Genomic DNA, 27,984 nt, shown 5'->3' on the forward strand with positions numbered 1-27,984 from the left:
CTCGGTGCTCGTGAGTGACTTGGTCACTTTCTGGAAAAAACTTCATGATGACTCCCAAGCCTATATTTCCACCATAACTTACTCCTAAACCTTATCCAGCTACTTCTGAAGTCCCACAAGCAATTGAAATTTAACATGTCCCCAACTCCTTATTTCCTCCTTTTCCCCACTCCCATCTATTCTACCTGTCCAGGTGAATACCTGCACCCAATCTTGAGTCATCTCTTCCTTGCTAGGTGAAAAAGCCCTGAAGTCTATATAATAAATACCTGGTTCTCTCTTCTTCTCCATTCCTGATATTGCAGCACCTGTTCATACTCAAATCTTCTTCTGTTTTTTTTTCTTATTGTGGTACAGTTTATATACAGTATAATTCACTCTTTTAAGTGTATAGATAGTTCTATGAGTTTTGACAAATGCATATAGTTATGTTACCACAACCACAATCTAAATATGCAACAGTTCCATCGCCCCCCCAAAACTCTCCCGTGTTCATCTGCAGTCAACCCCTTTTCCTACCCTCAGCACCTGGAAACCACTGATCTCTTTTCTAGCCTTAGTTTTTCTTTTTCTAGAATGTCATATATATATATATATATATATATATATAAAAAAAATTATATATGACATTATATAGTATATATTATGTAGTCATATATGACATTATATATTATATATTAATTATATATGATATAATTAATTATAATTATATTTATATTATATATTTATATATTATATTTACATTATATATAATTATAATATATAATTATATAATATAAGTAATGATTATATATTATATATTATATATAAACTAGATATATATTATATATATATAATTCCATATATGTATATGGAATTAGAAAGTACGCAACCTTGAGTCTGGTTATCTTTCACTTATAATAAATGTGAGACTTAACCATGTTGTCGTAGGCATCTGTAATTCATTCCTTTTTATAGCATAGATATATCAGTTTGTTTATCTGTTTACCAGCTGAAGAACATTTACTTTGTTTCCAGTTTTTGGCAATTGTGAATAAAACCACTGTAAATATTCATGCTTAGGTTTCTATGTGAACATAGTTTTCATTTCACTTGGGTTAATAACTAAGAGTGGGATTGTTGGGTGATATGGTAAGTACATGTATAACTTTATAAGAAATTACAAACCTATTTTCCAAAGTGGCTGGTTCCTCTTGTTTTCTCACCAGTGATGTTTGAAAGTTCTAGATGCTCTTCATCCATGTCAGCACTTAGTATTATCAGTTTTATTTTCTTATTTTTCACCATTCTAAGAGATGTGTAGTGGTATCTCATTGTGGTTTTAATTTCATTTCATTAATGATAAATGATATTGAGCATATTTTTCATGTGCTTATTTGCCATCCATAGATCCTCTTTGGTGAAGTGTTTGTTCAAATCTTTGCACCCTCCCTTCACCTTAAACAAATGAATTGTTTGTTTTTCTATTATTAGATTTTAAGAGTTTGTATATATTCTGGATGCAAGTCCTTTTATCAAGATACGTGTCTTGCAAAAGTTTTCTCCCAATCTTTAGTTAGTTTTTTGTTTTCTTAAGAGTCTTTAGGCTGGGTGCAGTGGTTCATGGCTGTAATCCCAGCACTTTGGGAGGCTGAGGTGGGTGGATTGCTTGACCTCAGGAGTTCAAGACCAGCCTGGGCAAGATGATGAAACTCTGTCTCTACAAAAAATACAAAAATTAGCTGAGTGTGATGGCGCACGTCTATAAGCCCAGCTACTTGTGGGGCCAAGGCAGGAGAATCACTTGAGCCCAGGAAGTTGAGGCTACAGTGAGCCATGTTCATGCCACTGTACTCCATCCTGGGCGACAGAGCAAGACCTTGTCAAGAAAGAAAGAAAGAAAGGAAGAAAGAAAGAAAGGAAGAAAGGAAGGAAGGAAGGAAGGAAGGAAGGAAGGAAGGAAGGAAGGAAGGAAGGAAGAGGGGTGTCTTTAATAAACTTTTTATTTTGTAAAAAATAATACAGAGAGAACTTGTATACCCATTTCCCAGTTTTCCCCAGTGGTAACATCTTGCATAACTATAGTACAATATCAAAATCATGGAATTGACATTGATACAGTCCATCAATCTCATTCAATTTTATTTGATTTTTGCCAGTTTTACACGTGCTTATTTGAATGTGTGTGTAATTTGTTCTATGCAATGCTATCACGTGTGTAGATTTCTGTGGCCACCATCACAGTCAAGACACAGAACAGCCCATCACAAGGATTTCTTTTATAACCCTGCACACCTCCCTGTCAACCAGTAATTTCTCTCCATCTCTATAATTTTGTCATTTCATGAATGGTATACAAATAGAACCATACAGTATTTAACTTTTGAGTCTGGCTTCTTTCATGAAACATAATTCCCTGAAAATTCATCCAATTTGTTACACGTATCAACACTTCCTTCCTTCTTAATCGCTGAATGGTATTCCAGTTTTTTTAAACCATCAGCTGAAGAACATCTGGGTTTTTCCAGTTTGGGGCTATTACAAATAAAGGTGCTAAAACTATAAACACATATATGCAGGTTTTTGTGTGAACACACGTTTTCATTCATCTGAGATAAATGCCCTAGAGTGCAACTGCTGTGTCTTAGAGTAGTTGCACCCTTAGTTTTGTAACAAACTGTCAAACTATTTTCCAGAGTGTCTGTACCTTTAAACAGTGTATGTTTTACATTATACATTCCTACCAGTAAAGTGCAACTGATTCAGTTTCTCCACATCTTTGCCAGCATCCGGTGTTGCCACTTTTTTTTTTTTTTCCATTCTGATAGATGAATAGTGACGCCTCATTGTGGTTTTAATTTATATTTTCCACGTGGATAATAATGTTGACTATCTTTTCATGTGCTAACAGTGTTTGAAGAGCTCATCCTTTCTTGCCGTGACCGTTGTGTGGGAAACAGTCCCTTTCATCCAGTTTTATCCTTTTCCAAAACAGAGCTAGCCCTACTTCTAATTCCATCATAGCACAGCTTGTATTCCTTGGTTTTGGTTTCCTGTTGAAAATCTGTCTCCTTGTCACTTGAGAGACCTTGTGAAGGAAAAAAAAAAAAAGAAAAATCTGTCTCCTTCTTCAGACTGTGATCTCCAAGTAAGCCGGAACAGTTTTGCAATCTCGGCTCACTGCAGCTTCGACCTCCTGGGCTCAAGTTATCCTCCTGCCTCAACCTCCCAGGCGCGCCACCACGCCTGGCTAACTTTTGTATTTTTTATGGAGACGGGATCTCACTATGCTGCCCAGGCTCGTCTCAAATTCCTGGGCTCCAAGCCATGCTCCCACCTAGAGTTCCCCAAAACTGCTGGGATTACAAGCCTGAGCCAACCACACCTGGCCCATGTATTTTTTTTTTAAGGCAAGGGCATGGAGAATAAAATGGGTGAATGAGCGGGGCGGGGCAAAGCATGGTGGTTGTTACCCTTTAACCACGCTGTCCAGGCCCGGTCTGGTGCAAAACCCAGAGCCCAGACACTCGCTCCTGCGCATGCGCGGCGCTCTCCCCTCACCCACCTCGCCCACCCCGCCCTAGCCCCGCCCCAGCCCCGCCCCTTAGTAGCTTCCTTTGGGTCGCGACCAATTAGAGGGAGGAGGCGGGATCCTGGCTGCCACGGTGCTCACTGGGTAGTGTCCCTAGCTACTGTTGCTAAGACTGTGGGTCGCCGGAGGTGGTGGGAGTTAGTTTTGGCAACCAGGGCCTGAGAGAGGTCAAGGGTCATTGCAGAGCCAGGGAGGAGATGGTGAAGCAGACGATCCAGATATTCGCAAGGGTGAAGCCCCCTGTCCGGAAGCACCAACAAGGGGTACGGGCTGGAGCCTCCGGGGCGCCGGCGCGGCGGGGCCTCCTGGGCTGGGGTCGGGCGGCACGCGAAGGGGCTGGGCGGAGGTGAGGGGCTTGCTGGCGGGCTCCGAGGCCGCCCGGAATCTCGCACACACTGTCCGAGGAGCCCTGCAGCCGCGAAGACCGTCGCACACTGCTGCCCTGCTGTCAGCGACGCGACTGACAGCTAGGCCACTCCCACCTGGCACGGCGCAGACCCGGCACAGAGCCATATTTTTTTGCAGCCAGGCACACGTGTTCACGCGGGGGCAGACTGGTGCATGTTCAGTATGCCTGTATAGCGTGCGCTTCAACTACACGTAAGCACTTACAGCACCTTTCTGGGAAACTCACGCAGCACCGCACATGCAGATACACTCAAAGGTACGTTTTGGCACTCGGGCAAAACGTGCAAGGAAGAGATGCATGTTTATGTACCTCTGAAATAATACAAATATAGATAGACACAAATGCACAAAGCATACACATATGTAGTACTTTGCACCCAGTGGGGCCTCAGTAACTTGTTGACTCTGTTGTTATTCTCCAACATAAACGTGAACCTTTACATATACTCCTTGTATTAATAGATTTAGGTAGATGCTTTAGCATCCCGACCCGAAGAATACGCATGTGTACTTCATTCAGAAACAAATATTTACTAGGTGCTTCCTCTAGTGTGCTAAATTCAGAAAGGTATAAAAAAGGTTAAGACATTGTCCTGACTCTGAGCAATGATACTTTGTATGCTTCTTCTTTTTTTTTTTTTTTTTTTTTTTTTTTTTTTTGTCGAGATGGAGTCTTGCTCTGTCACCCAGGCTGGAGTGCAGTGGTGCATCTCGTCTTTGGCTCTCTGCAAGCTCCGCCTCCCGGATTCTCGCCATTCTCCTGCCTCAGCCTCTCGAGTAGCTGGGACTACAGGTGCCCGCCACCACGCCCAGCTAATTTTTTGTATTTTTAGTAGAGACGGGGTTTCACCGTGTTAGCGAGGATGGTTTCGATCTCCTGATCTCGGGATCCGCCCGCCTCGGCCTCCCAAAGTGCTGGGATTACAGGCGTGAGCCTCCGCGCCCGGCACTTTGTATGCTTCTTAAATGTTTCAAAACATCCTCTCTTCTGCCTAGAAGGGAGCATAGTCATTCTTATGTATCTTGAGAAATGGCCACCTGACAGGTGCTTTACCTGCATTATCTCTCATTCTCAAAAGAACCCTGCAAGGTTGGTGTCATTTTCCTCATTTTACAGATTAGGAAACTGAGTTTTAGGATAAATAATGTGACCAAGGTACCCAGCTGGGGAGTGGCAGAGCTGTAATTTTTTTTTCAATTTTAGAACATTTGTTTTATTTTTTAAAATTTGTTATACTTTTAAGTCCTAGGGTACATGTGCAGAACGTGCAGGTTTGTTACATAGGTATAGATGTGCCATGTTGGTTTGCTGCACCCATCAATCTGTTATCTACTTTAGGTATTTCTCCTAATGTTATCCCTCCCCTAGCCCCTGACCCAGCAACAGGCCCCAGTGTGTGATGTTCCCCTCCCTGTGTGCATGCGTTCTCATTGTTCAACTCCCACTTATGAGTGAGAACACGTGGTGTTTGGTTTTCTGTTCTTGTTTTAGTTTGCTGAGAATGATGGTTTCCAGCTTCATCTGTGTCCCTACAAATGACATGAACTCATCTTTTTTTATGGCTGCATAGTATTCCATAGTGTATATGTGCCACATTACTCTATCATTGATGGACATTTGGGTTGGTTCCATATCTTTGCTATTGTGAACAGCAGAGCTGTAATTTTAACTAAGGATTTTTTATTTCAAAGCTGTCCCCTTTTCAGAAACCTTTTTTGCCCCCCAAAGTGAAAATTTAGGCAATGGCAATTTGGATCATATTTGTGAATATATGGAGTGAACATATTAATCATGTTGTATTTCTGTTCCATATATATACTGTGTATATGTCTATGTGGAACATCATAGCATCTCATGATTAACCATTTGCCTCATATAATTTATGTATTTAGAACAGGAATAAAACAATGTAGAAAGAACCATGGGTATCTTCCCATTTTCTCTCCTCTAACTAGTAATCACTTACATGCATTTCTTTTTAGAGTGCATCATATGTAAAGAGTGTATTATATGTAACATTTCCCCCCAGATTCTTAGCTTAAACTGTTGAGCTTATCTACCTGGACTCAGCAGTCAGAGCTGAGGCTGGGATAAGGTCAAGAGACAGGATGGATAGGGGCAGGGATCAGGGAAGTGGATGGAGAGTCTTGTATTTAATATTGAAATTTCTTTTCTCTTAAAATGCAGCGTTTGGATATTTTAATGTACCTCATTTTGTATTTCTTTGGTGAGTCTGTAGAGCGGATTGGTTGATCCTCCAGGAAGTAGTTTTAGGTGTCATATTCTTGGTGTCACATTTTTAGGTGTCCCCCCCCCACACACAAAGAGAATTGGAATGAATAAATATTGAACTAGTATATCACTATTTTCCCTTAAAAACCCCACATTGTAATGCCGTATCTTCTTTTCCACAAAAGATTGTAGAGTTCTTTCTCTGATTAGAAATGCTTTTTGTAGTATTAAATTGAGAGTGACTCAAAGGTATTTTTTTCTCTTCATTTTATAGCTTCATTACTTTTATTCTTTTATTAAAGAATAATAGTACTTGTATTACTTTTATTCTTTAAGGCATCATAAAGTAAATTATAATAACAGATTAATAAAAAGGATATATAAAATGAATCTCTGCTAGTTTTAACAGTGGCAATGCTTTTCATTTGTACAGTGCTTTATACATTTCAAAACATTTTCATATTCATCCTTGCATTTGTTCTGTCTTCTAAAAAAAACTTCCCTGTCTCAAATAATATTTTTATGACTAAGGATAGAAAGCCAATATTACACTAAACAAGTGACCTGGTTCTAAGGGACTTTTCTTAAGGCCTCAAAGAGTGTCTTAATTAGAGTAGTGGAGGGTCATTAACTGCAGTTAATATTCTTTTCTGTCTGCTGAGCAGAGAAATATAGAATTTTAAAAAATGGGTGTAACTCCTCACTCTTGTATGTTTCATGTCTTATACACCCCCTTCACTCACCTGTCTGGCTATAAAACTTTTTTTTTTAAATGTAGTGCCCAACAGGATATACTTTTTAAATCTCTCTTGAGAAAACCTAGCCAGAAAGCCTTGAACCTGATGCCATTGCGTTCTACAAATACTTTATTTTATGTAATGACTTTTCTGCATGAGTTCTTCACATTTTAAATGAGAAGTTTCAATAAAAATATGCTTAGAAAATTATTCAAACTTTCTGGAGATTTAGGTAGGCTTTTACTTGCTTAGGAATATGACTTTTTCCCCATAACCAAGCATCCTGTTTAAGCATGGGTCTTAAACAGGAAGTATTGCCTGTTAGAAAGAATTTTATTTCCTGGTAAAAGACAAGAAGTTGTTTTTTTTTTTTTTTTTAATCTAATGACTTTTTTTTTTTCCAATGGTGCATTACAAAATACTTCCATTTCCATTACATCACTTGATCCCCACAGCAATCTTGTAAAGGAGGTAATTCTGTTTTCCTCATTTTATGTATAAGGAACCTCAATTCTGAAAGTGGTAGCTGGTCACACAGCTGGTAAATTGAGCTCAGTGTTGGACCCAAGTCTTGGGACAACAAATCTTATGCTTTTATTTATTCTACATGACCTCTTTATAGGCTTGACTCTTAATTTTCCTGGCCAATAAATGATGGAGTAGGAAACCAGGAAGAGAATCAGAGAATTTTACAGTCCTAAGAATGTTGGTTAAGACCCTGTATTTCCATATCAGCTTAGAAAGGCTAAAGGATTTCTCCCAGGTCACTTGCTAATTAGTGGCTGAGCTGGAATGAGAACCTTGAAAATGACATCAAATACATGAATTACATGTGTCTTTTGAAGCCACATCTCTCTTATCAAATGCCTGAAAATGTCTCATGGAACCTCAGGCTTCTTTGAACATAACTTGAATTAGAGCATTCTTGGTGAGCTATCTGAGATGGCTCCAAACCTAGTCCTTTTATCTCTGGTATTTTGTAAATGCTCAGAAATGCTTATTGATTGTAGTAAAATGTTAACTCCTGATACATAATACTAAAGCAATACTTAGATAAAATGTTGTTTTCAGGGCTATTAGTTTCTCAATGACAATAATAACAGAGATATTCAAATGTGCATATTTGAATGTTAGATCACTCAAAGATGATCTGACTTTGATATAGCATTAATTTAGGTTTTACTTCTGGTTCAGTTCCATATATTTGTCTGAATCTACACACAGTTCAAAGAGAAAAATTATTCAAATTATATGATATTATGACTTTTTAATCTTAAGACTATAATTTTCATATCGTTACAAGTCATAATAACATGGTCATAGTTCAAGCCATAATTTCACCATTTTATATCCATTTGTTGTCTTCACATTTGCAGATTTATTCCATAGATGAAGATGAAAAATTAATACCTAGCTTGGAAATTATCTTACCACGTGATTTGGCAGATGGGTTTGTGAATAATAAGCGAGAAAGCTACAAATTTAAGTAAGTTTTTCTTTCTCCCTTTTCATTTCCATTTCATTATTGAACTACTGTACTATATTAATATTCACTGTGAAATAATTAGCACCATTTCTTGTGGAAAATGTAATGCAACTCTTTGTCTCACCTAGTAGATTGAACTCAAGTTGTCTTTTTACTGCTGTGCCCAAGGTAAAAAACAATGTGTATTTCTTTTTTTCTTTTTCTTTTTTTTTTTTTTTTGAGACAGAATCTCGCTTTGTCTCCAGGCTTGAGTGTAGTGGTGCGATCTCGGCTTACTGCAACCTCTGCTTCCTGGGTTCAAGCGATTTTCCTGCCTCAGCCTTCTGAGTAGCTGGGATTACGGGCACACGCCACCACGCCTGGCTAATTTTTGTATTGTTGGTAGAGACGGGGTTTCACCATGTTGGCTAGGATGGTCTCGATCTCTTGACTTCGTGATCCACCTGCCTTGGCCTCCCAAAATGCTGGGATTACAGGTGTGAGCCACTGCGCCCAGCCAATAATGTGTATTTCTATATCTGAGATTGTATTCCAAGATTCCAGACTTTCTTTACTACCTCTGTTTATCTAGTATTTTCCTACTCAACCCACTATGGTTTAGCACTTACAGAAAGTTCCAATGCATGATTAAACTTCACTGAAGGTAAGAACTTACAGTATCATTTGTGTGCTGTGTAGGTAAGCCTTCTTTATAATATACATGATATTTAGACCTCATATGCACATATGTATACTGTATATCTGTGCTGTCCAATATAATAGCCACAAGCCACATGTGGTTCTTGAACACTTGAAGTATGTTCAACCCGAATTGAGATGTGCTGTAAAGTATAAAACGTATGAAGGGGCCGGGCACGGTGGCTCATGCCTGTAATCCCAGCACTTTGGGAGGCTGAGGCAGGCAGATCACCTGAGGTCAGGAGCTCGAGACCAGCCTCAACATGGAGAAACTCTGTCTCTACTAAAAATACAAAATTAGCCAGGCATGGTGGTGCATGCCTGTAATCCCAGCTACTCGGGAAGCTGAGGCAAGAGAATTGCTTGAACCCAGGAGGGAGAGGTTGTGGTGAGCCGAGATCGCTCCATTGCACTCCAGCCTGGGCAACAAGAGCAGAACTCCATCTCAAAAAAAAAAAAAAGGATTTTGGAAGACTTAGCCTGAAGAAAAAAGAATGTAAAATATCTCAAGACTTTTTTCATATTGATTATTTACTGAAATTGTAACATTTTGGTACATGAAACTCCCAACTTTGGTTAAAAGTATATTATTAAAATTAATTTCAGCTGTTTCTTTTAGTTTCTTAAAGTTTTATTAATTTTATTTTAAATTTAAAGAAGGGGTCCTGCTCTGTCTCCCAGGCTGGAGGGCAGTGGTGGACTCATAGTTCACTGTGGCCTTGAACTGCTGGGCTCCAGTGATTCTCCCACCTTAGCCTCCTGAATAGCTGGAACTGCAGGCATGCACCACCATGCCCAACTAACCTTTTTGCTTTTTAAAAAATGTGGCTAGTAGAAAATTTTAAATTACATATGCTCTCACGCTGATGAATGCCATTATATTTCTCTTGGGCAGTGCTGAAATATACTGGCTCATTTGAAAAATACCAAACAGCTACCTTGGATGGTCATCAGTGCCTTTGGTCTGAATATTCCTTTAGTAGCTAGGTCTTGAATTTAGGGATTATAGCTATTTCACATTCTCTTTATTCTCCATTTTCAGATTAATCTATTTCTTTTAATCTCCACTTTTGATTTCTGGAGAAGTTTGAGCCCAAATTAAATCCGTCTTTGATCTCTGGCCCAAACTTTGGTGATGGATTTCTGGATCCTGCTGAAAGAATCCTAATTGTTCTCTTCAATGTATCTTTAGACTGTTTCTCAAAGGCCCTGTTTTGAGACTATTCCTGCCTTTCCCCTTTTGGATAAAACTATCCCAGATTTTTTTGTTGTTGTTCCTCTCTCTTTCTCTTTTTTTAATTTAAAATTCTTTTGTTTTTTTTTTGAAACAGAGTCTTGCTCTGTTGCCCAGGCTGGAGTGCCATGGCACCATCTTGGCTCCCTGCATCCTCCGCCTCCCGGGTTCAAGCAATTCTCCTGCCTCAGCCTCCCAAGTAACGGGGATTACAGGCACCTGCCACCATGCCCAGCTAATTTTTGTATTTTTAGTAGAGACAGGGTTTCGCCAGGTGGACCAGCCTGGTCTTGAACTTCTGATCTCAAGTGATCCACCTGTCTCAGCCTCTCAAAGTGCTGGGATTACAGGCATGAGCCACCGCATCCGGCCTTTTTCTTTTTAAATTCTTATTTGCTTTTTTTGTTGTCTCATAAAGAATTCTCCTTGGTCTTCATAACTCTACTTTTTGTCTTTCATATATAATATACATCTCTCCTTCCACTTCCATCTCATTTTCTTATTGTGTCTTCTTTTACGTAAGTACAAGTAGGGCTCGCTAATTTGTTGTTACCTAGTGGGGCGGTCCTCACCTTGTCTTTGTGTCTCCCCATTGTCTTTCATTATATCCTTTAAGGAACAGCCCTATAACCTCTGCTTTTCTTCTTCTTTCTTTCTTTTTTGTTTTGTTTTTGAGACAGGGTTTCACTCTGTCACCCAGGCTGGAGTGGAGTAGTACAATCTCATTTCACTGCAGCTCTGACCTTCAGGGCTCAGGTGATTCTCCCACCTCAACCTGTAGTGAGACTACAGGTGTACACCACCACATCTAGCTAATTTTTTTTTTTGGTGGAGACTGGGTTTTACCATGTTGCCCAGGCTGGTCTTGAACTCCTGGGCTCAAGCGTTCTGACCCTCCTTGGCCTCCCAAAGTGCTGGGATTACAGGCGTGAGACACCGCGCCTGGCCCCTGCTTTGCTTTTTCTGAAGAGGACATTCTCCCACTGATGTAAGCATGCTACATACCTTCACAATTGTGACTTGTTACCAGCTGGCCTAGGCCAAAATCTATTACATAAAACAACAGTTTGCTGAAAGATTTTATTCAGCTTGATTCCATTTTATTGATAAGAACAGTTTACTATGTCTCTATGGACCCTTTCCAAAGTATTCTTTTTTTTTTTTGAGATGGAATCTCACTGTATCACCCAGGCTGGAGTGCAGTGGCGCGATCTTGGCTCACTGCAACCTCTGCTTCCCAGGTTCAAGCAATTCTCCTGCCTCAGCCTCCTGAGTCGGTGGGACTACAGGCATGCACACCACACCCAGCTAATGTTGTTTACATTTTTAGTAGAGCCAGGGGTTCACCACCTTGGCCAGGCTGGTCTCGAACTCCTGACCTCACGTGATCCGCCTGCGTCGGCCTCCCAAAATGTTGGGATTACAGACGTAAGCCACTGCACCTGGCCACAAAGTATTCTTTAAATTACATAGATACAAACAGAGTAAAATTGTTGAAGAAGCACCATTGGCTTATTTTTAAATCTCTGAATTGAAAATATTGGTTTTAATATTCAAAATTAAAAATTAATAAAATATTCAACTTACACATATGTTCAGAGATAAATATTTAAGCATTTTAAAGGCTGTTTTCCCCCAAGAACATTTATTCAACCAATCAATATTTATTGGCTACCCACTGTGAGCTGTTTTAATCACTAGGAATACGGCAGGGAACACAGCAAAGCTCCTGCACTTAGGGAGCTTACATTTTAGTGGGAGGAGACAGAGGAGAAGATCAGTAAGCAACATGTACATCAGAAGGTGCTACGTGCCATGGAGAAAAGTGTGACAAAGAAGGGGAATGAGGAATGCTGGGATGACGGGGGGTGAAGGAGAGGAATGGTTGCAACATTTAGTAGGTCAGGGAAGGCGTACAGTAAAGGAACATTTTAGCAAAGACTTGATGGAGGTGAGGAAGCCAGCCATTCAAGTATCTAGGGGATGAGACTTTCAGGCCAAGGGAACAGCAAGAGTGAAATCCCTAATGGGGAGAATGTCCGGCATGTTTGAGAAAATGTGATCTATGTGGCTGGAGTAGGGTAAGCAAGAGGTAGGGGGGAGTAAGCAAGAGGTAGAGGGGAGTAAGCATGAGTAGAGTAAGCATGAGGAGTAGAGTAAGCATGAGGCAGCAGAATGGCCAGATCACATAGAGCCCTATAAGTCATTGTGAGGACTCGAACTTTTCCCCAAAGTGCCATGAGAAGGCAATGGAGGGCTTTGAGCAGAAGAATGAAATTATCTCACTTATGTTTTAGCAGGATCCCTCTTATTGACATGGCTGGAAGTTAGCAGGATCCCTCTTATTGACATGTGGAAAGCAGGCTGGAAGGGGGAAAAGGAGACTAGTTAGGCTATTGCAAGAGAGACCAGGCAAGAAATTATGGTAGCGTGGACCAAGGTGGTAACAGAAATAATTGAATTCTGGATGTATTGTGAAGGTCTCAGCTGACAGTCTGCGGATGGATTGGACATAGAGTGTAGTAGAAACAGAGGAGTCAAGCAGATCCTAATGGTTTTGGACTGAACATTTAGAGGGGTAGAGCTGTTTTCCGGGATGAGGAAGAGCACAGGAAGTGCACCATTCTTTAGGGTGGGAAGAAGTCAGCATATGCTGAGTTTGAAATGGAGTTTAGAAAAAGCCTTCTCAAGTTCCTAACAAATGAAAGGACCTCCGAAGAATCAGGAAACTTAAGTTATGTCACAAGGCATATTATTGATGAGCTCTAAGACTCTGAGTAATTTATCTCTGTGGATCTCGACTTCTTCCTCTGTTAATCGTTAGACTGAACGCGTTAAAATCCCTTCTAACTCTGTGGTTCTGTTGTGCTCTTCAGTAGTTTTCAGAAGACAGCTGATCAAAATGCCTTTTCAGCTTACTATGCAACTACATTGTATACAATGCAATATTTTGGGATGATGACATTTGATGTTTAATATATAATTAATGGTTTATTGTAAACTTGGGTGCTAACATCGTTCTCTAAAATGTATGGGGAAAAGTCAATAAAAAGAGAGATCTGGATTGCTTGTGTTTCTACCACCTGTTATTTTAAATAGTGGAGGATGTCATTTTTCCCCAAGGAATTCAATATGCTTTATAGATATTATACTAAAATTACATTTTAGTTTAATTTAAATCTTGTTAGAAGTGACTGGTACATGGTAGGCCCTCAGTATGTGTTTGTGGAATGAATAGATGAATTAGAAATGAAAATGCTATCTCATTACTTTTACACAAGGTACCTTTCAGAAGATATTCTGTGTGTGATTCACTGCCTTCTTTAAAACTTCTGCCATCTCTTTTATTTACATGGTAGTAGATGTAATTACTCTTTTTTTAAGGAAATGGGGTAGACAACGGCTAATTGATTCACCCAGTCATCACCCATTTGATAAAAGAAGTGAACCAGCCTTATCATAATTCTCAAAAGCTGAGAATATGTGCTCAGACCTCATACTACACAGTGCTCTGAAGAGCAATTCAGCAGCTATGTGTTATGTTGACCTCTGTGTTATGTTGGTGTTCATATCTGAAGCTGTGATACATCTGTAGAGTTCTGAGAAGCAGTCTGGACACACTAAACAGTAAATATTACTGTCTAAAACATAATCTTCCCTGCTAAATGACATACTAGCCAGAGTGCCTTAGATTATCTCTTTGTATCTTTCATTGTTTGCTTCTCTAAAATGGAGGCAAGTCAGCTGTCTCTACTAAACTCTGTCTCTACTAAAAATACAAAAATTAGCCAGGTGTGGTGGCGCGCCTGTAATCTCAGCTACTCGGGAGGCTGAGGCAGGAGAATCGCTTGAACCTGGGAGGCGGAGGTTGCAGTGAGCCCAGATCACGCCACTGCACTCCAGCCTGGGTGACAGAGTGAGACTCCATCTCAAAAACAAAACAAAACAAAACAAAACGAAAAACATAGATTCTGTGTCTTCTACCCCAAGTGTTCACTGTGCTTGTAATCCAGTACTAAGCTAAGTCAGAGTAGCATTGCAAGAAGAGTGAAATTGACACCATACCTCCACCCCCTTCCCCTAAGCCATTGCCAATCTGATTAAACCTTCTCTTTGCAGGACAGGTCTATCGTAATTTACTTTTTGACTTTTGACTCATGGTCAACAAAATGAAACAAAACCATGCTGAGAATTAAATGGTTGATGCTAGGATATAGCACCAAATTAGTGGAAAAATAAACTTTAGTTCAAAATACTAAAGCTAAGTTCAATAGTCATACAATTCACAGTTGCGTTCTTTTCCCCCAGGTCAGACAGCAGAAGTTCCTTGGCTGTTTATATTCTGTTCTTGGATTTCCATTTCATGCAGCTATCTAGTTTTGAATTTCTTGCCAATTGTAGACACTGTCCCTCTTGAGAGCTAAAAAGCAGACAATTTGTTATTTGGTTCAAAGCTGCTGCAGCTTTTCAGAGGGATTTATTGTGCAGATCTTGTCAAAGCAATACTGTTTACCCACCATTTGTATACAGGAGTACAACAGCACAGTGTGGTTGAGACTACAGGGCAAACATTGTGCTAAGTTAGGTAAGCCCAGTGATGTAAATATGGGGTAATTTATAAAGCTTTTAGAAAAACAAGGTTTATTAATCTGGTAGTGTTTGGAGGTGCAGCTTTTAAATAATTACTATTTTTCACATTGCAGATTTCAAAGAATTTTTGATCAGGATGCAAAGCAAGAGACCATTTTTGAAAACATTGCCAAACCAGTTGCTGGGAGGTAGGATTTCCCATATTTTGTTCAGTGGGCTCGTGGCTTTTCACGTTGTCTTCAGTTCTCAGATAACTGTGGTAGTGTGCTTAAGTATATGAATTATATACTTAGGCTGCAGGACATGTAATGATGATAGCATTAATACCTTCTGTTCCTATAACCATTTGTTTTAGATTTAGATTCTGAGTCTCAAAACAAAACAAAATAACACAGTGAGATAGACCAGCTATTGTTACTCCTATTTGTAAAGATATATAAACCGAGGATCACAGAAATGAAGTGACACTACTCAGGGTTGCATGGGTAGTGGTGGCAGAGTCCTAGATGATTTTTGGACTGCTAAGTTCAGTGTTCTTTCCTCAGTACAGTACAGTACTTCAAACATACAGTTAGATGGACAAAGGATAGGTATGGGTGGTACCTGAGAGGCTGCCTAATAATGCTGGCCCTGCTCTACCTCAGTGTCATTTCAAAGCTTGGCCCTTTGCTTTAATATATCTAGATAATTCCAGGCTGCTGACTACTAGAACTAAACTCACATGAGAGTACCAAATAAATCAGAGTGCCAATTTATTAATATGTATTGGCAGTCTCCTAGGGACTAAGACACTCAAGCTCTTTGATAAGCACACAGTCCTCTTATAGGGAATCCATTTAGAAAACTACTGCTAATAAGCTTGCTTTCTGATCTGAAATCATTTGGATGATGTTAATAACCTAATGATAATCCCAAGATATATTCATTGTTACAGTTAAATAATGAAAATTATACCTGCTAAATGAACCCAGTTTTCAAGTCTACTCATCAGTACACCCTTTTTAGTGGACATTGCTGGGAACGCAGTGCTACATTTTGTCTCTCAAACTCCTGTTTTATGAATCCTATGCAAACCAAGCCCTTCTCTTTTTAATACAGCCTTCCTTCATTAGGTAACCTACAATCAAGTAGGCTTAAACTATTTTAGAATCCGATAACACCTCTTTAGATAAAATTCAAGTCTCCTTGATTAGATGTCAAACATTTCTGAAATTCCCGTCTTTTTAGCAATCATTTGGGTTGTGTCATTTTTCAGATAGCTAGTTTCATGTGTTTTATTTTTACAGTTCCTAACATCATTCAGGAAGGGAACCTTAAGTTTCTTTTTCATGGATGCCTGGGTTTTCCTTCCGCTACAGACTCTCATGTTGAGCCCACTTTCTCCTCCAGCTACTGCCCTTTTCTTCAGCTTTCCTTTACAGAAAATATCTTTGAAATGGCCTACTATATTCACTACTTCAATTCCTCTCCCAAACCCTGTTCTTATCATGCTTTGGCCTCCACTGCCTCACTGAAATTGTTTTTGTCAAAGTCAACTAGGAATTCTATTTGCTAAATTTAATAATGATCATTTCCCAGTCCTCATGCTATTTGATATGTCTGCCATTTTGACACAGTCGATCACTCCGTCCTCCAAATACTTTCTTCACTTGTCACACTCTCCTGGTTCTCCGTTCCTTCTCAGTTAACTTAGGCGGTTTTAATTGTATGCGGTGACCATTTCCTCTTGCTGTTCCCTCTGTCTGGAATGCTCTTCCCTCAGAAATCTGCATGGTTTCTCCCTCAGCAACTTGAAAGTTTTGCTCACAGCGGCTTTCTCAGTAAGGCCTTCCTGTAGTACCTTATTTAAAATTGCACCTCGTTATCCTTCCCTATTTGACTTTATTTATTTTAGCACGTATCACCATCCGACATTTATTTAATTATTATTTTACTTTAAGTTCTAGGGTACATGTGCTCAACGTGCAGGTTTGTTACATAGGTATACATGTGCCATGTTGGTGTGCTGCACTCATGAACTCATCATTTACATTAAGTATTTCTCCTAATGCTTTTCCTCCCCCTGTCCCCCACCCCACGACAGGCTCTGGGGTGTGATGTTCCCCACCCTGTGTCCAAGTGTTTTCAATGTTCAGTTCCCACCTATGAGTGAGAACACGCGGTATTTGGTTTTCTGTCTTGTGAGACGGGTTTCACCATCTTGGCCAGGCTCGTCTTGAACTCCTGACCTCGTGATCCACCCACTTTGGCCTCCCAAAGTGCTAGGATGACAGGCGTGAGCCACCACGCCTGGTCCTGACATATTATACCGTTTAATTCTATATTAGTTTTTGTGTCTGTTTGCCTCCACTAAAGCAAAGCTCCATGCAGGCAGGGCTTCGTTTTATCCACTGATGTGACAAACTCCACGATAACAAGATTTCAAAGATGACAGGCAAGAGCACTTTTATCCAAGCAGCTCACGTTGGCCCTGGTGGGATTTATCTTTTATCAATAAGAAATATTCCTCTTTATCCTTTCTATTACTTTTCTCCTTGTATTCTTTTTTTTTTTTTCCTGAAATTAGTTTTGCTATTTTTTTTTTCTGTCAGTCTTTGTCTTATCTTTCTCCTTCTCCTAGTTCAACTGCCTTGTGACATTTTGTTTTTAAGAATGGGCCTGATAAATAAAATACAGCTGCTTTTGCCTTTTTAGCTAAACCCACAGTTCTTGATCTTGAATTAGTTACTTTAACCAGTTTATCTTTATTATGATCACCGTAATTTGGAGCTATTCCTCGTATGTTATTTTCTTTCTCCTCTTTTTAGTACTTCCTAATTTTTTTCCTTTCTTGCTTTTTGTTGGTTTGACTGTTGTTGCTGCCTCCATTTTCTTTCTCAAGTTGTGCATTGTACTTCAACAGCTCTAGTTTAAATTCAGATATTTAAACATTTGTATTTTTCTCAACATCAAAAACTTTGTCTCTGTCTCGCTCTCTCTGTCTTCTCTCTAGTCAAGAATGTTAGGATACTTTTACTTTGCCTCTCCTACACCTCTACAACTTTCACTGTGGAGATCAACTGATATTTATTAACATTTATTTTCATTATCTCAAAGTTATACTATTTCTTTGTCTATCACTGTTTCTTGTATTCATGTCTAATTCTTAGATTCCTTTTGGTAATCATCCTCTAATAACCTCTTAGAAAAAATTCAGGACTGGGGAACTTTCTGAAGTCTTTCCCTTCACAGTTAAATGAGCCCAGGAGTTCAAGACCAGCCTGGGCAACATAGTTAGATTTTTGTCTCTATAAATAATTTTAAAAATCAGCTGGGCATGGTGGTGCATGCCTATAGTTCCAACTATCCAAGAGGTTCAGGTGGGAGAATCACTTAAGCCCAGCAGGTTGAGGCTGCTCTACCCGGCCATTTGACTGGGTATAGCGCTCTACGCTAACAGTTCCTTCCTCTCAAAGCTGTGAAGATACTGCTTCATTGTCTCTTTGCATACAGGGTTGATGAAAACATGTCCGTGCCGATCTATGTTTTACCTAAAAGCTTGGGGTGTAGGAAATTTACTTTATGTGCAGTGAGTATTCTGCAAAAATTTGGAAATTCATTGTTTTGTAAGAACATGATGGTTTGGCCAAAATGAATAGAATGTGCCTTGGCAGGAGGACTGGCTATGCTAGGACACAGTCCCTGTAGCCGGTACTGAACAGCTAAGGCACCTACACTACAATAAGGCCAATGAGGTTGGCTTTTGGAAAGCTATTAGTCATTGTGAGCCACCACTTGTTAACCTTTGATTTTACCAGTGAAGAACAATATCAGGAGCTGCCTTTCAATTTATAGTAAGAAGATTTCTCTTTTCCTTCACTCTCTTCTTACTATAAAGAGACAGCTACCCTCTCAGATTTGGAAAAAGATGTGCTTGACTACTTTTGCACATATGCTTTTGCTGAGTGGGAGGCCAAGGCTTGATGCAGGGGATTTTCTCATGGCAGAGGGCAGTACCACACTCTCAGTCGTACCAGGGTCATTGCCCAGCAGGACTTTTACCTGTTGCTCTTTAGGAAACGGGCTTTACTGATAATGCTGTGGGTTGCCTAGCTCACCCAGTTCTGCTAATCCAACCAGAGAAGAGATCCTGCTCTTTCAAGACAAGGAGGCCAGAATAGGGAAAAGAGGGCTCACAAAAGAGGCTTAAAAAAAATCTTAGTTATTCACTTCTGTTTACTCATGGTTTTACCTTTTGTGGCTCAAAATATTTGGCATGAAGTCAAATAATCCAATTCTGGGCCTAGCCTGTGACTAACTCCCTATGTGACTTTGGATCAGACATATCACTTCTGAATCAGTTATCCCTTCTGAGAAAGGGGATGCTAATAACACCAAGTTTACAAGGTTGTTTTAAGGATGAAAAGAAACAATGTACTTTACAAGTGTCAGTGCCCTATTCAATGTAAGGGATGAAAAAATTAGAGATCTTTAATTTCTTTGCCACTTAAAAAAACATGCCTACTGACCTCTGTTCCAGACCAAGATACAGTAGACACACTGCTCTCTATTCCCCTTACTAAGTACAGCTGAATACTCTGGATGTCATATACAAAGAAACATGACTCTGAAAGTTGAAGAGAAGATAGCCTAGGTGGAGACCTCAGGACCTGAGAAGTGACAGAATGGTGAATCCCCTTGGTCTTTTCCCCTCATATATCTGCAAAAAGCAGGGACACTTAACCACCCTGCCCAGATTGGATGCTGGAGAAACCAGACACCCAGAAACACCAGTGGGCTCAGACAAAATCCTCAAGAAGAGTCTACTGTCTCTAGCAAGAGGGCCAGGGGACTGGCAGCCTAGCAAAACAAAAAACTTGTAGATATTAGTTGCCTTACTCCATCCAGATACCATGGAAAAACCCATGACTCCACCCCTATGGGTTTTAAAGAGAAGAGGGCTCTAAGGGAAGTAAGGTTTCTACACTTCATTCAAACTGGTAAAATGTTAACACCAGTAGATCTCTATAGTGATGGAATAGTTCTGTATTTTGATGGCAGTGGTGATTGCTTGATTCTACACATGTGAGAAAATGGCATAGAACTATACACATACATTGTACGAATGTCAATTTCCTGGTTTTGAAAAGGTACTACAGTTATGGAATATGTAACCACTGGGGCAAACGGGGTACAGAGAACTATTGTATACTCTCTTTATGACTTCCTGTAAATTTATCATTATTTCAAAATAAAACATTAAGAAAATCCTCAGTTATAAAAATTTTAGTGACATTTGTTCTGTGATATTCTTTTATTCTGTAAATTAGGCAATCTCAGTTATTACACTGGAACTTCTCCCCCATGGGATTCAATAAAACTAATCCCATCTGAAAGTCACAAAAACACCAGTGACATTTTGTTTTTTTCTAAGTTTACAGGAAACATTGTTCGCCACTGAATTGTACAAAAACTCATTGCCTGTTCCCCAGATCTGTTCAACTTCTGGCCACAATTGCACTTTGCCAGATGCGTTGTTTATAAACAGGAACCTGTACTTGGCTTTACTTGCTGCTATGCTGAATTTCCTGATAACATTACATTTCTGGCTTTTGTGACTTTACGATTATACTTAAATTTAAATTTTTAAGTGTAACAATTTTAAAATTATATTTTCAGCTGAGAACATGGTCTTATGATTCAAAACAGGAACACTAACATCAGCTTAAAGCCATGTAATTATACAAGATGATGACCTTGACAAGCTCCATCAAGGACTTACCAAGGAAGGGGATAACATTGCCATTCTACCTACAGCTGGCGAATGTGAAGAAAACAGCCGTTGATGTAACAAGTATAGAATGTATTAAAGATGCACATTTCAAACACAGATTTTATTACTGTTGGTAAAAAGAGAGCCTAAATCTGGGTCTCTCTTCTTAAGAATAATTGATCAAGAAATTGCATGATACTATCATGTTTGTAATAGTAACTATGTTATTCATAATTTTTGATAAAATACCTATAGAATAAAAAAAGCATAAGAGTTGCATGAAGCTATTTACTTGTAAGAAGTAGGATTCCTTGACAGAGTATTGTACATGTGAGGGGTGAAAATTACTGGGTCAGCGGTAAAATAAAAAGCATTACTTGGATTAAAAAGTTAGTTGTGGGTTTCCTAAGATAATAAAAGAGACCAACCAGTGGATCGGAGATGCACTGACACGAGCAGTGTGATTCTTCAGCATGATGAGACATCTCTTAAGCTGGTGCCCCCAGAGGCAGATCCTGAGGCTAGGATTCCAGGGAAAGTAATGTATTTGGGAGGTGAGTTCAGGAAGCACCGGCAGGGCAGTAGGGAAGTGAGAAAGCGAAGGAAAGGAAGCGAGGGTCTTTTAAAGAGCAGGTTACCACTGTAAGCAACTGGGACTTATTTCCACGGGTACCCACTGGGAACTGTTAGGAACATGTCTCAGAGTTGTCCCACCCAAGGGGCAAAGAAGCCAGGGTACTTGACCACCCCTGCCCATTATTGTTTGAGGGCTGCTTCTGGGGTGTTCACATCATGGCACTTTGAGCCTCACCTGTTCGTGAATTAAACTTCATGGAGGCAAGGACTTCTCTTTACCTTTGTTCACTGTTGTGTCTCTGGCTCCTAGAATAGTGTCAGGTGTCTATTAAATGCTCCTAGTATTTGTTGAGGAAGAGAATTAGCAGATAGAGGATGATCCTTTAGCACCTGTCAGCCTTTCTTTTATTGCTTAAATGCACAGTGATGGGCTTTATTTCTTATAAAGCGAGTTTTATTTCTGTTTCCTTCCTGAAGTAGTTTTTGGACAGAGGCCCTTTCAATGACTAAAATCATGCTATATAGACACCTGCTCTTTTGTCTAGGCCAGTGGTTCTCAAAGTGTGGTCCATAACCCAGCAGCATCAACGTTACCTGGGCACTTGTTAGACACGCACATTCTCAGGCCTCACCCATACCTATTGAATCAGAACTATCTGTAGTCTAAAAAGCCCTTCAGGTGATTCTGATGCACACTAAAGTTTGAGATTCACTCACCTAGGCATAAAGCTAGGTTGCGGGGTGATGCAGATAGTGACAGATGATACCGGTGGTATTTGTTGTCAATATCTTTCTCAGAGATCCGAGATGTGCTCTAAACGACTTTACAATTCTGAAATTGGTATTTGTTTGTTTGTAATTTACCTCCCACTTATTTCTAAAATAAATTAAAGCACCTTATCCTAAAGGCAGAACCAGCTTCGTGTACATGAGACCTATGTCATAACACAGGGCCCCATGCTCAGAAGGGACCCCACTCTTGATTTAATGCACTATAGTTAACATTCACAGGAATATTACAAGTTAAGAGAAATCTGAAACTATTTAGACTAAGTTAGGTACTTAACAGATTATTTTCAGAAAGCTGAATGTTTTCTCTAAAGATATAATTGGGGGAGACTATATAACACACTGATTAAGAGCATGGACTTTGGAGCCATATAAGCACAGTTCAGATCCCAACTTTAATACTTATTAGTAGCTGTGTGTCCTTGGGCAAGTTATTTCATCTTTCTCTGTCCTAGCTTTTTTTTTTTTTAAGGTGGAGTTTCACTCTGTCACCCAGGCAACCCAGGCTGTAGTACGGTGGCATGATCTCGGCTCACTGCAACCTCTGCCACCCAGGTTCAAGTAGTTCTTCTGCCTCAGTCTCCCAAGTAGCTGGGATTACAGGCATGCGCCACCCCACCCTGCTAATTTTGTATGTTTAGTAGAGACGGGGTTTTACCATGTTGGCCAGGCTAGTCTCGAACTCCTGACCTCAGGTGATCCACCTGCCTTAGCCTCCCAAAGTGCTGGGATTACAGGTATGAGCCACTGTGCCTGGCCTGAACCAGCTTTTTATCTTTAAGTGAGGAAAATGATACTGTAATATCTACCTCATTTGCCATGATAATCCAATGAGCTGTACATGCCCCAGTATATGTGATTGCTCAGTACGTTTATAGTGCATGCTCAATGAGTATTGGCTATCATCCATTTTTGGCTCCCCATCAACATTTTTATAGAAAGGATTTTCGCCCCAATTCAGAATTTTACCAAGCTATGAATGTTTTTCCGTATGATTTTTTCCCCCTTAACTCTTTAGATTTGGTTTCTCCCGAGGCACCAAAAAGTTTGTAATTTTATATCAGATCTTTAATTCAGGACTTGAGGATGAATTCACAAATAATCCAAAGATATTTCTAGGTATTATTTCTCACCTAGCCTCCAAAAGAAAGATATATAAAGAACACAAATAGAAGGCAAGGTGTTCTGGGAAATCCTTCCTATACAAATGTGCAGTGATTGATTCCAACTGGCAAGATTTTTACTGTAGTTATTTGACTTTATCATTGACTGGCAAAAACAAGATCATACTGAAAATATGTTGTTTGAATGGCTGGAGAAAATACAGCAGTAAATTTATATCGTGCTTTATCGCTTGCAGATCTAAATATCTTCATTTAAAAGTTCCTTTACTTGGAGCAGAGCACTTTTAGCAGAGTTTCTATTATTGTCAGTGAATTTGAGCCTTACTTTTATACTAGGTCATGTGTTTCTGGTCAGAATTTTTAGTGTAATTCTTGCTAAATAATAGGAACAAATTTACTTATTAATTGATAACACTAAGAATACATGTTATTTTATATAAAGCTTTGCCAATGTAAGAGCACTTTCACATATATTATCTCATCTAATTTTTAAAATGACCCTATGGGTTGATAAGTATTATTATTCCCATTTTAGATGAAAAACAGGGCTCTGAGCATTTAATTGGTTTCTGCGGGGTTACCCAGTAATTAGGTTGTGGAGCTGAAACTACAATAGATCTTCCTTTCATAGTCTTTTGTTTCTTAAATTGCTTTATCACACCCAGCATTTAGGTGTTTCATTCCATTTCATTGAAATCATCCTTGCTAAATTCACTAATGATGTTCATGTCACTGAGTCAGTGGGCTTTGTTCAGTCTTCATCCCATTTTACCTTTCATCAGCAGTCGACAGTGTTAACTCTTTCCTGTGGCCATGGCAAATAGGTAAAACTGAGATGACTGTTGTGTCCTGGTGGTGGGGTGGGGGAGTGGATTTTGTCTTGGTGTCCGGGGGGTGGAAATCGGGGTAGGGTGGAGTTGGGAAATGAAAGGCAACTTTCCCTTTTACTGCTCGCCTCGTGAGTTGTTTCTCCGATGCTCCAGATGTCCGAGCACTTTACCTTCTGCATCCCACTCCCATGCTGTGTCCAATTTTTGCGTGCACTAAATGACATGTCTTCCTTTTGTTCATAAAATTTCTTCATTCAGTGTAGCTGTTCTCAGAGGAAAATAATTAAATTAGATACATGAAACTTCATTCGACATTCATTCTGCTAATATTTACTGAGTGTCAGCTATATATCAAGCACTGCAAGTAAGTCTAACTTTCTTAACGGAATTTGTGTTATTAACAGAAAGATCCTGGCTGCCTTGGTGGCTCATACCTACAATTCCACCACTTTGGGAGGCTGAGGTGGGAGGATCGCTTGAGCCCAGGAGTTCAAGACCAGCCTGGTGAAAAAGATTTTTGTTTACCAAAATTAGTCCAGTTTCAGGCACAGCAATACACTGAAATGAAAGATATTAAGTTGTGTGAGAGACATATTGGGCAAGCATCCAATATGTCATTGCCATACTTACAGTCCTCACAGCTTCTGATACGGAAAAATGTTCCACCCAGTTTCCAGTGGAACTATGTTGTGATTTGTGACACTGTCCTCTGCAGTCATGGCTGAAGGATTCTGAGTCAAGGGCAGCAATGCAAAGGCTGCCCGCTTATGGTATAGGATGTCAATCTAGGACTAGAAGCATTGCCCAAATAGAAATGAGCTGGGGCCATCAGAACCTCACTCTTGGCGGTGTGAACTGGGAAAATCTGGACAAATCGGGCTATTGCCAGACACAGAAGCTGAAAGGCATTTAGGTAGAGAGAATGAGAGTCTGGAAGGATCACTATGGACAAGGAGATGACAGTTATGAGTCAGCAGAGGCTATACTAGAAAAAGGTAAACAAGGAGAAGGGTCCTAAGAGATCTGGAGGCCTGGAGGAAATTCCCGTTTCCACATGCCCTCATATTCTTACAATTACCTTCCTTCTTGTTGGTTTTTGTTCGTTATATCAGATGCATCTAATTAACTCAGGACCACATTTTATAAGTAGACTTGATCTATTTTGTGTATACCAAATTTACTGACCTGAGTAAAGATTGAGAAATTCCTTTTGAGTTCATATTGAATGTCCAAAAGCAAAATAATAGTTGTGTGAATGAAGTTTAATGATTGAATCAGAGGAGTTTATTGAGCCTACACTCTAGTGTGAAATGCAAAGCCAGTATTCTTCACTAGTGACTGCAGGTGAAGCATATGATGTTACTTCTCTGCTCAGAACCCTTCAGTGGCTCCACATTTCACTCAGGGAAAAAGCCAGTTCCTTATGGTGGCCTAGAAGGAACTCTGGCTTCTTAGGCCTGGGCCCTGTGCAGTCCATGTTTTAGTCCTCAGCGGTTACTGTCTTGAAATTCTTAACAATTTTATCTTTGAACGTGTGTTTTGTAAGTGAAGTTCTGTGAGACAACAAAGCATAAACCTGAACAGGCGAGATCTGTGGAGCAGCAGCACACACAAGTGGTGATGATCCAGCAGCAGTTTGTGCACAGGCAGGCTCAGGCACAGAGCAGCATCCACGCAATAGCATTTGGCCCACTGTATACACCTCAGAGCAGTCCAGGATACTGTGGGGACTCCAGCGGGAGGCCATTCTGGAACCTGGACCCAGATTGGCGGTAGCAACTGTGGCAGCATGAGCAGAAGCGGCATTGTGGCCATGCCAGAGCACGGCTTCCCATGGGGGCTGGACCAGGACTTGCCTAGGAGGTGGCTGTCCCACAGGTACAAGAGCTAATCTCTTTGTCCTGAGTGTCTGAACAGAAACTTTGGGAGCTCAGGCAGCAAACTTGATCAGTAAATTATTACAAAATTCAAGTGTGCATGTTAACATCGCAATAAAACATATCAAGAGATTGTTAGAATTCTTCAGAATTTAGAATTATCAGCCTTGAAAACTGCTGCAACTTTGTAAAGCAAATATCTACAGACTTAGAAATGAAAATTAAATGTAAAGGCTGGGTACGGTGGCTCACACCTCTAATCCCAGCACTTTGGGAGGCTGAATTTGGCGGATCACCTGAGGTCAGGAGTTCAAGACCAGCTTGGCCCTGTCTCTGGGAAAAAATACAAAAGTTAGCCGGGCGTGGTGGCACGTGCCTGTAGTTCCAGCTACTCTGGAGGCTGAGGCATGAGAATGGCTTGAACCAGGAGGCAGAGGTTGCAGTGAACTGAGATTGTGCCACTGCACTCCAGCCTGGGTAACAGAGCAAGACTCCATCTCAAAAAAAAAATTAAAATTATGACAGTCAACAGGAAAGGATACCATTTTCATGTGAAACTTCAGATGAACCAATTATTAATAAGGAAGACAGTTTTGAAGTTAATTTTTTTCTTGTAATAGTAGATACAGTGACCGAATGCATAAGCAGGTGTTTTGAATTATGAACTTACCGTGAAGCTTCTTTCAGTTTCTTGTTCAACCTCCACAAGTGACAGGAAATATCATAGGAAACATTAAAATACATTATATATATTTACATTTAAAATAAAATTCAAATTTCCATGAAACTGATATGCATGTAGGGTTAAATCTTTTTAGAAAAATTAGTTTGCAAGAATCATCAGCTTAACCATACTGAAACTTAACATTTTGAAATAATTTACAGAAATTTACCTTAATGTTGTCACAGTTTATAAAATCCTCTTAGCTCTAGTGATAATTGCATCAACTGAAAGATCTTTCTCCAAATTAAAAATTAGCAAAAATTATAGAAAGAATGAATAAGACCTATTTAATAGCACAACAGGGTGACTATAGTCAATAATAACTTAAGTATACATTTTAAAATAATTAAATGAGTGTAATTATTTGTAATACATTTGTAATACAAAGGATAAATGCTTGAGGGGATGGACATGCATTCTCCGTGATGCGATCATTATGCATTGCATCCCTGTATAGCCATATGTATCGCCTTAAATATTTATACCTACTATGGACCCACAAAAATTAAAAAGCTAAAAAATAAAAATGAAAATCAGAAAAAATGATTTGTGAGCTTGCATGTATCAAAAATAATTGACTTTGCTTTCAATTATATCCATTGAAAATGAAGTTGCTAAAAATATAAACTTCAATGATCAAATAAATGAATATGTAGAAAAGTAAGCGAGGACATATGTGTGATCAATCAAGATATATTAATAAAGTATTTTTGGTTTTATATTGTACAAAATTATAACATCAACATAGTATATTTTTGCAATTTGGAAATTTATCCCTTACTCATTTATTACTATTCCTCTAATTATAAGTTATCCCTGTATTACAAATACTAAAATGTTTTTAAGGGAAAAAGTTTTATATTTTGTGTACCTTTAACGGCACTTTTCCTCTACTCTTTCAGCAACGGGCCCTGCATTTTCATCGGGCGCTGGGCTCCGCAGTAGTTTAGCCAGCCCAGCCAAAACGGCCTGCTTCCATGATCCACTTCCCCCTTGTAAACAAAGGGGGGCCTTACCTTACAGTTTTGTTTTGTTTTTCTAATATTCTCCCTTTTACTTACTCTGCTTCAGCTTTTAACATTCCGGAAACCTCTAGCCTGAAGGCTTTTGCCCTGGCTGTTTTCTCTGTCTGGAATGCTCTTTCCCCACATACCCACATAGCTCACACTGTCACCTCTTTAAAGTCTTTGTTCAGATGATAGCTTCTTAGTGAGGCCCACTCTGACCAGGCTACTAAAAACCGCAGCCCATCCCTGCTCCAACCACCATGGCATTCCTCACTCCCCTACCTGATGCCACATTTGTTTTTTTCATAGCACTTGTCATCTTCTAATATATAATTTACTTATGTACTACGTCTACTGTACATTACCTG

General features: G+C 39.6%; 1 protein-coding gene across 6 annotated transcripts in view; it reads left to right on the forward strand.

Moving 5' to 3' along the window:
* Positions 1-3,670: 3,670 nt before the first annotated feature.
* The window catches only part of KIF6 (kinesin family member 6), a 388,695-nt gene continuing 364,381 nt past the window's right edge, over positions 3,671-27,984 (forward strand). For 4 of the 6 annotated variants that reach the window (XM_005553101.5, XM_005553102.5, XM_065544081.2 and 1 more), the window contains exons 1-3: positions 3,671-3,834; positions 8,326-8,435; positions 15,051-15,125. In XM_005553101.5, the coding sequence (XP_005553158.2) occupies positions 3,769-3,834; positions 8,326-8,435; positions 15,051-15,125 (251 nt within the window). In that variant the 5' untranslated portion in view covers positions 3,671-3,768. Of the gene's footprint in view, positions 4,236-8,325; positions 8,436-15,050; positions 15,126-27,984 lie in introns of all 6 variants that reach the window. The other 2 variants (XM_015449450.4, XM_065544082.2) reach the window with 2 other exon arrangements.

The sequence above is a fragment of the Macaca fascicularis genome, chromosome 4 (genome assembly GCF_037993035.2).
Source record: "Macaca fascicularis isolate 582-1 chromosome 4, T2T-MFA8v1.1".
NCBI classification, from domain to species: Eukaryota; Metazoa; Chordata; class Mammalia; order Primates; family Cercopithecidae; genus Macaca; species Macaca fascicularis.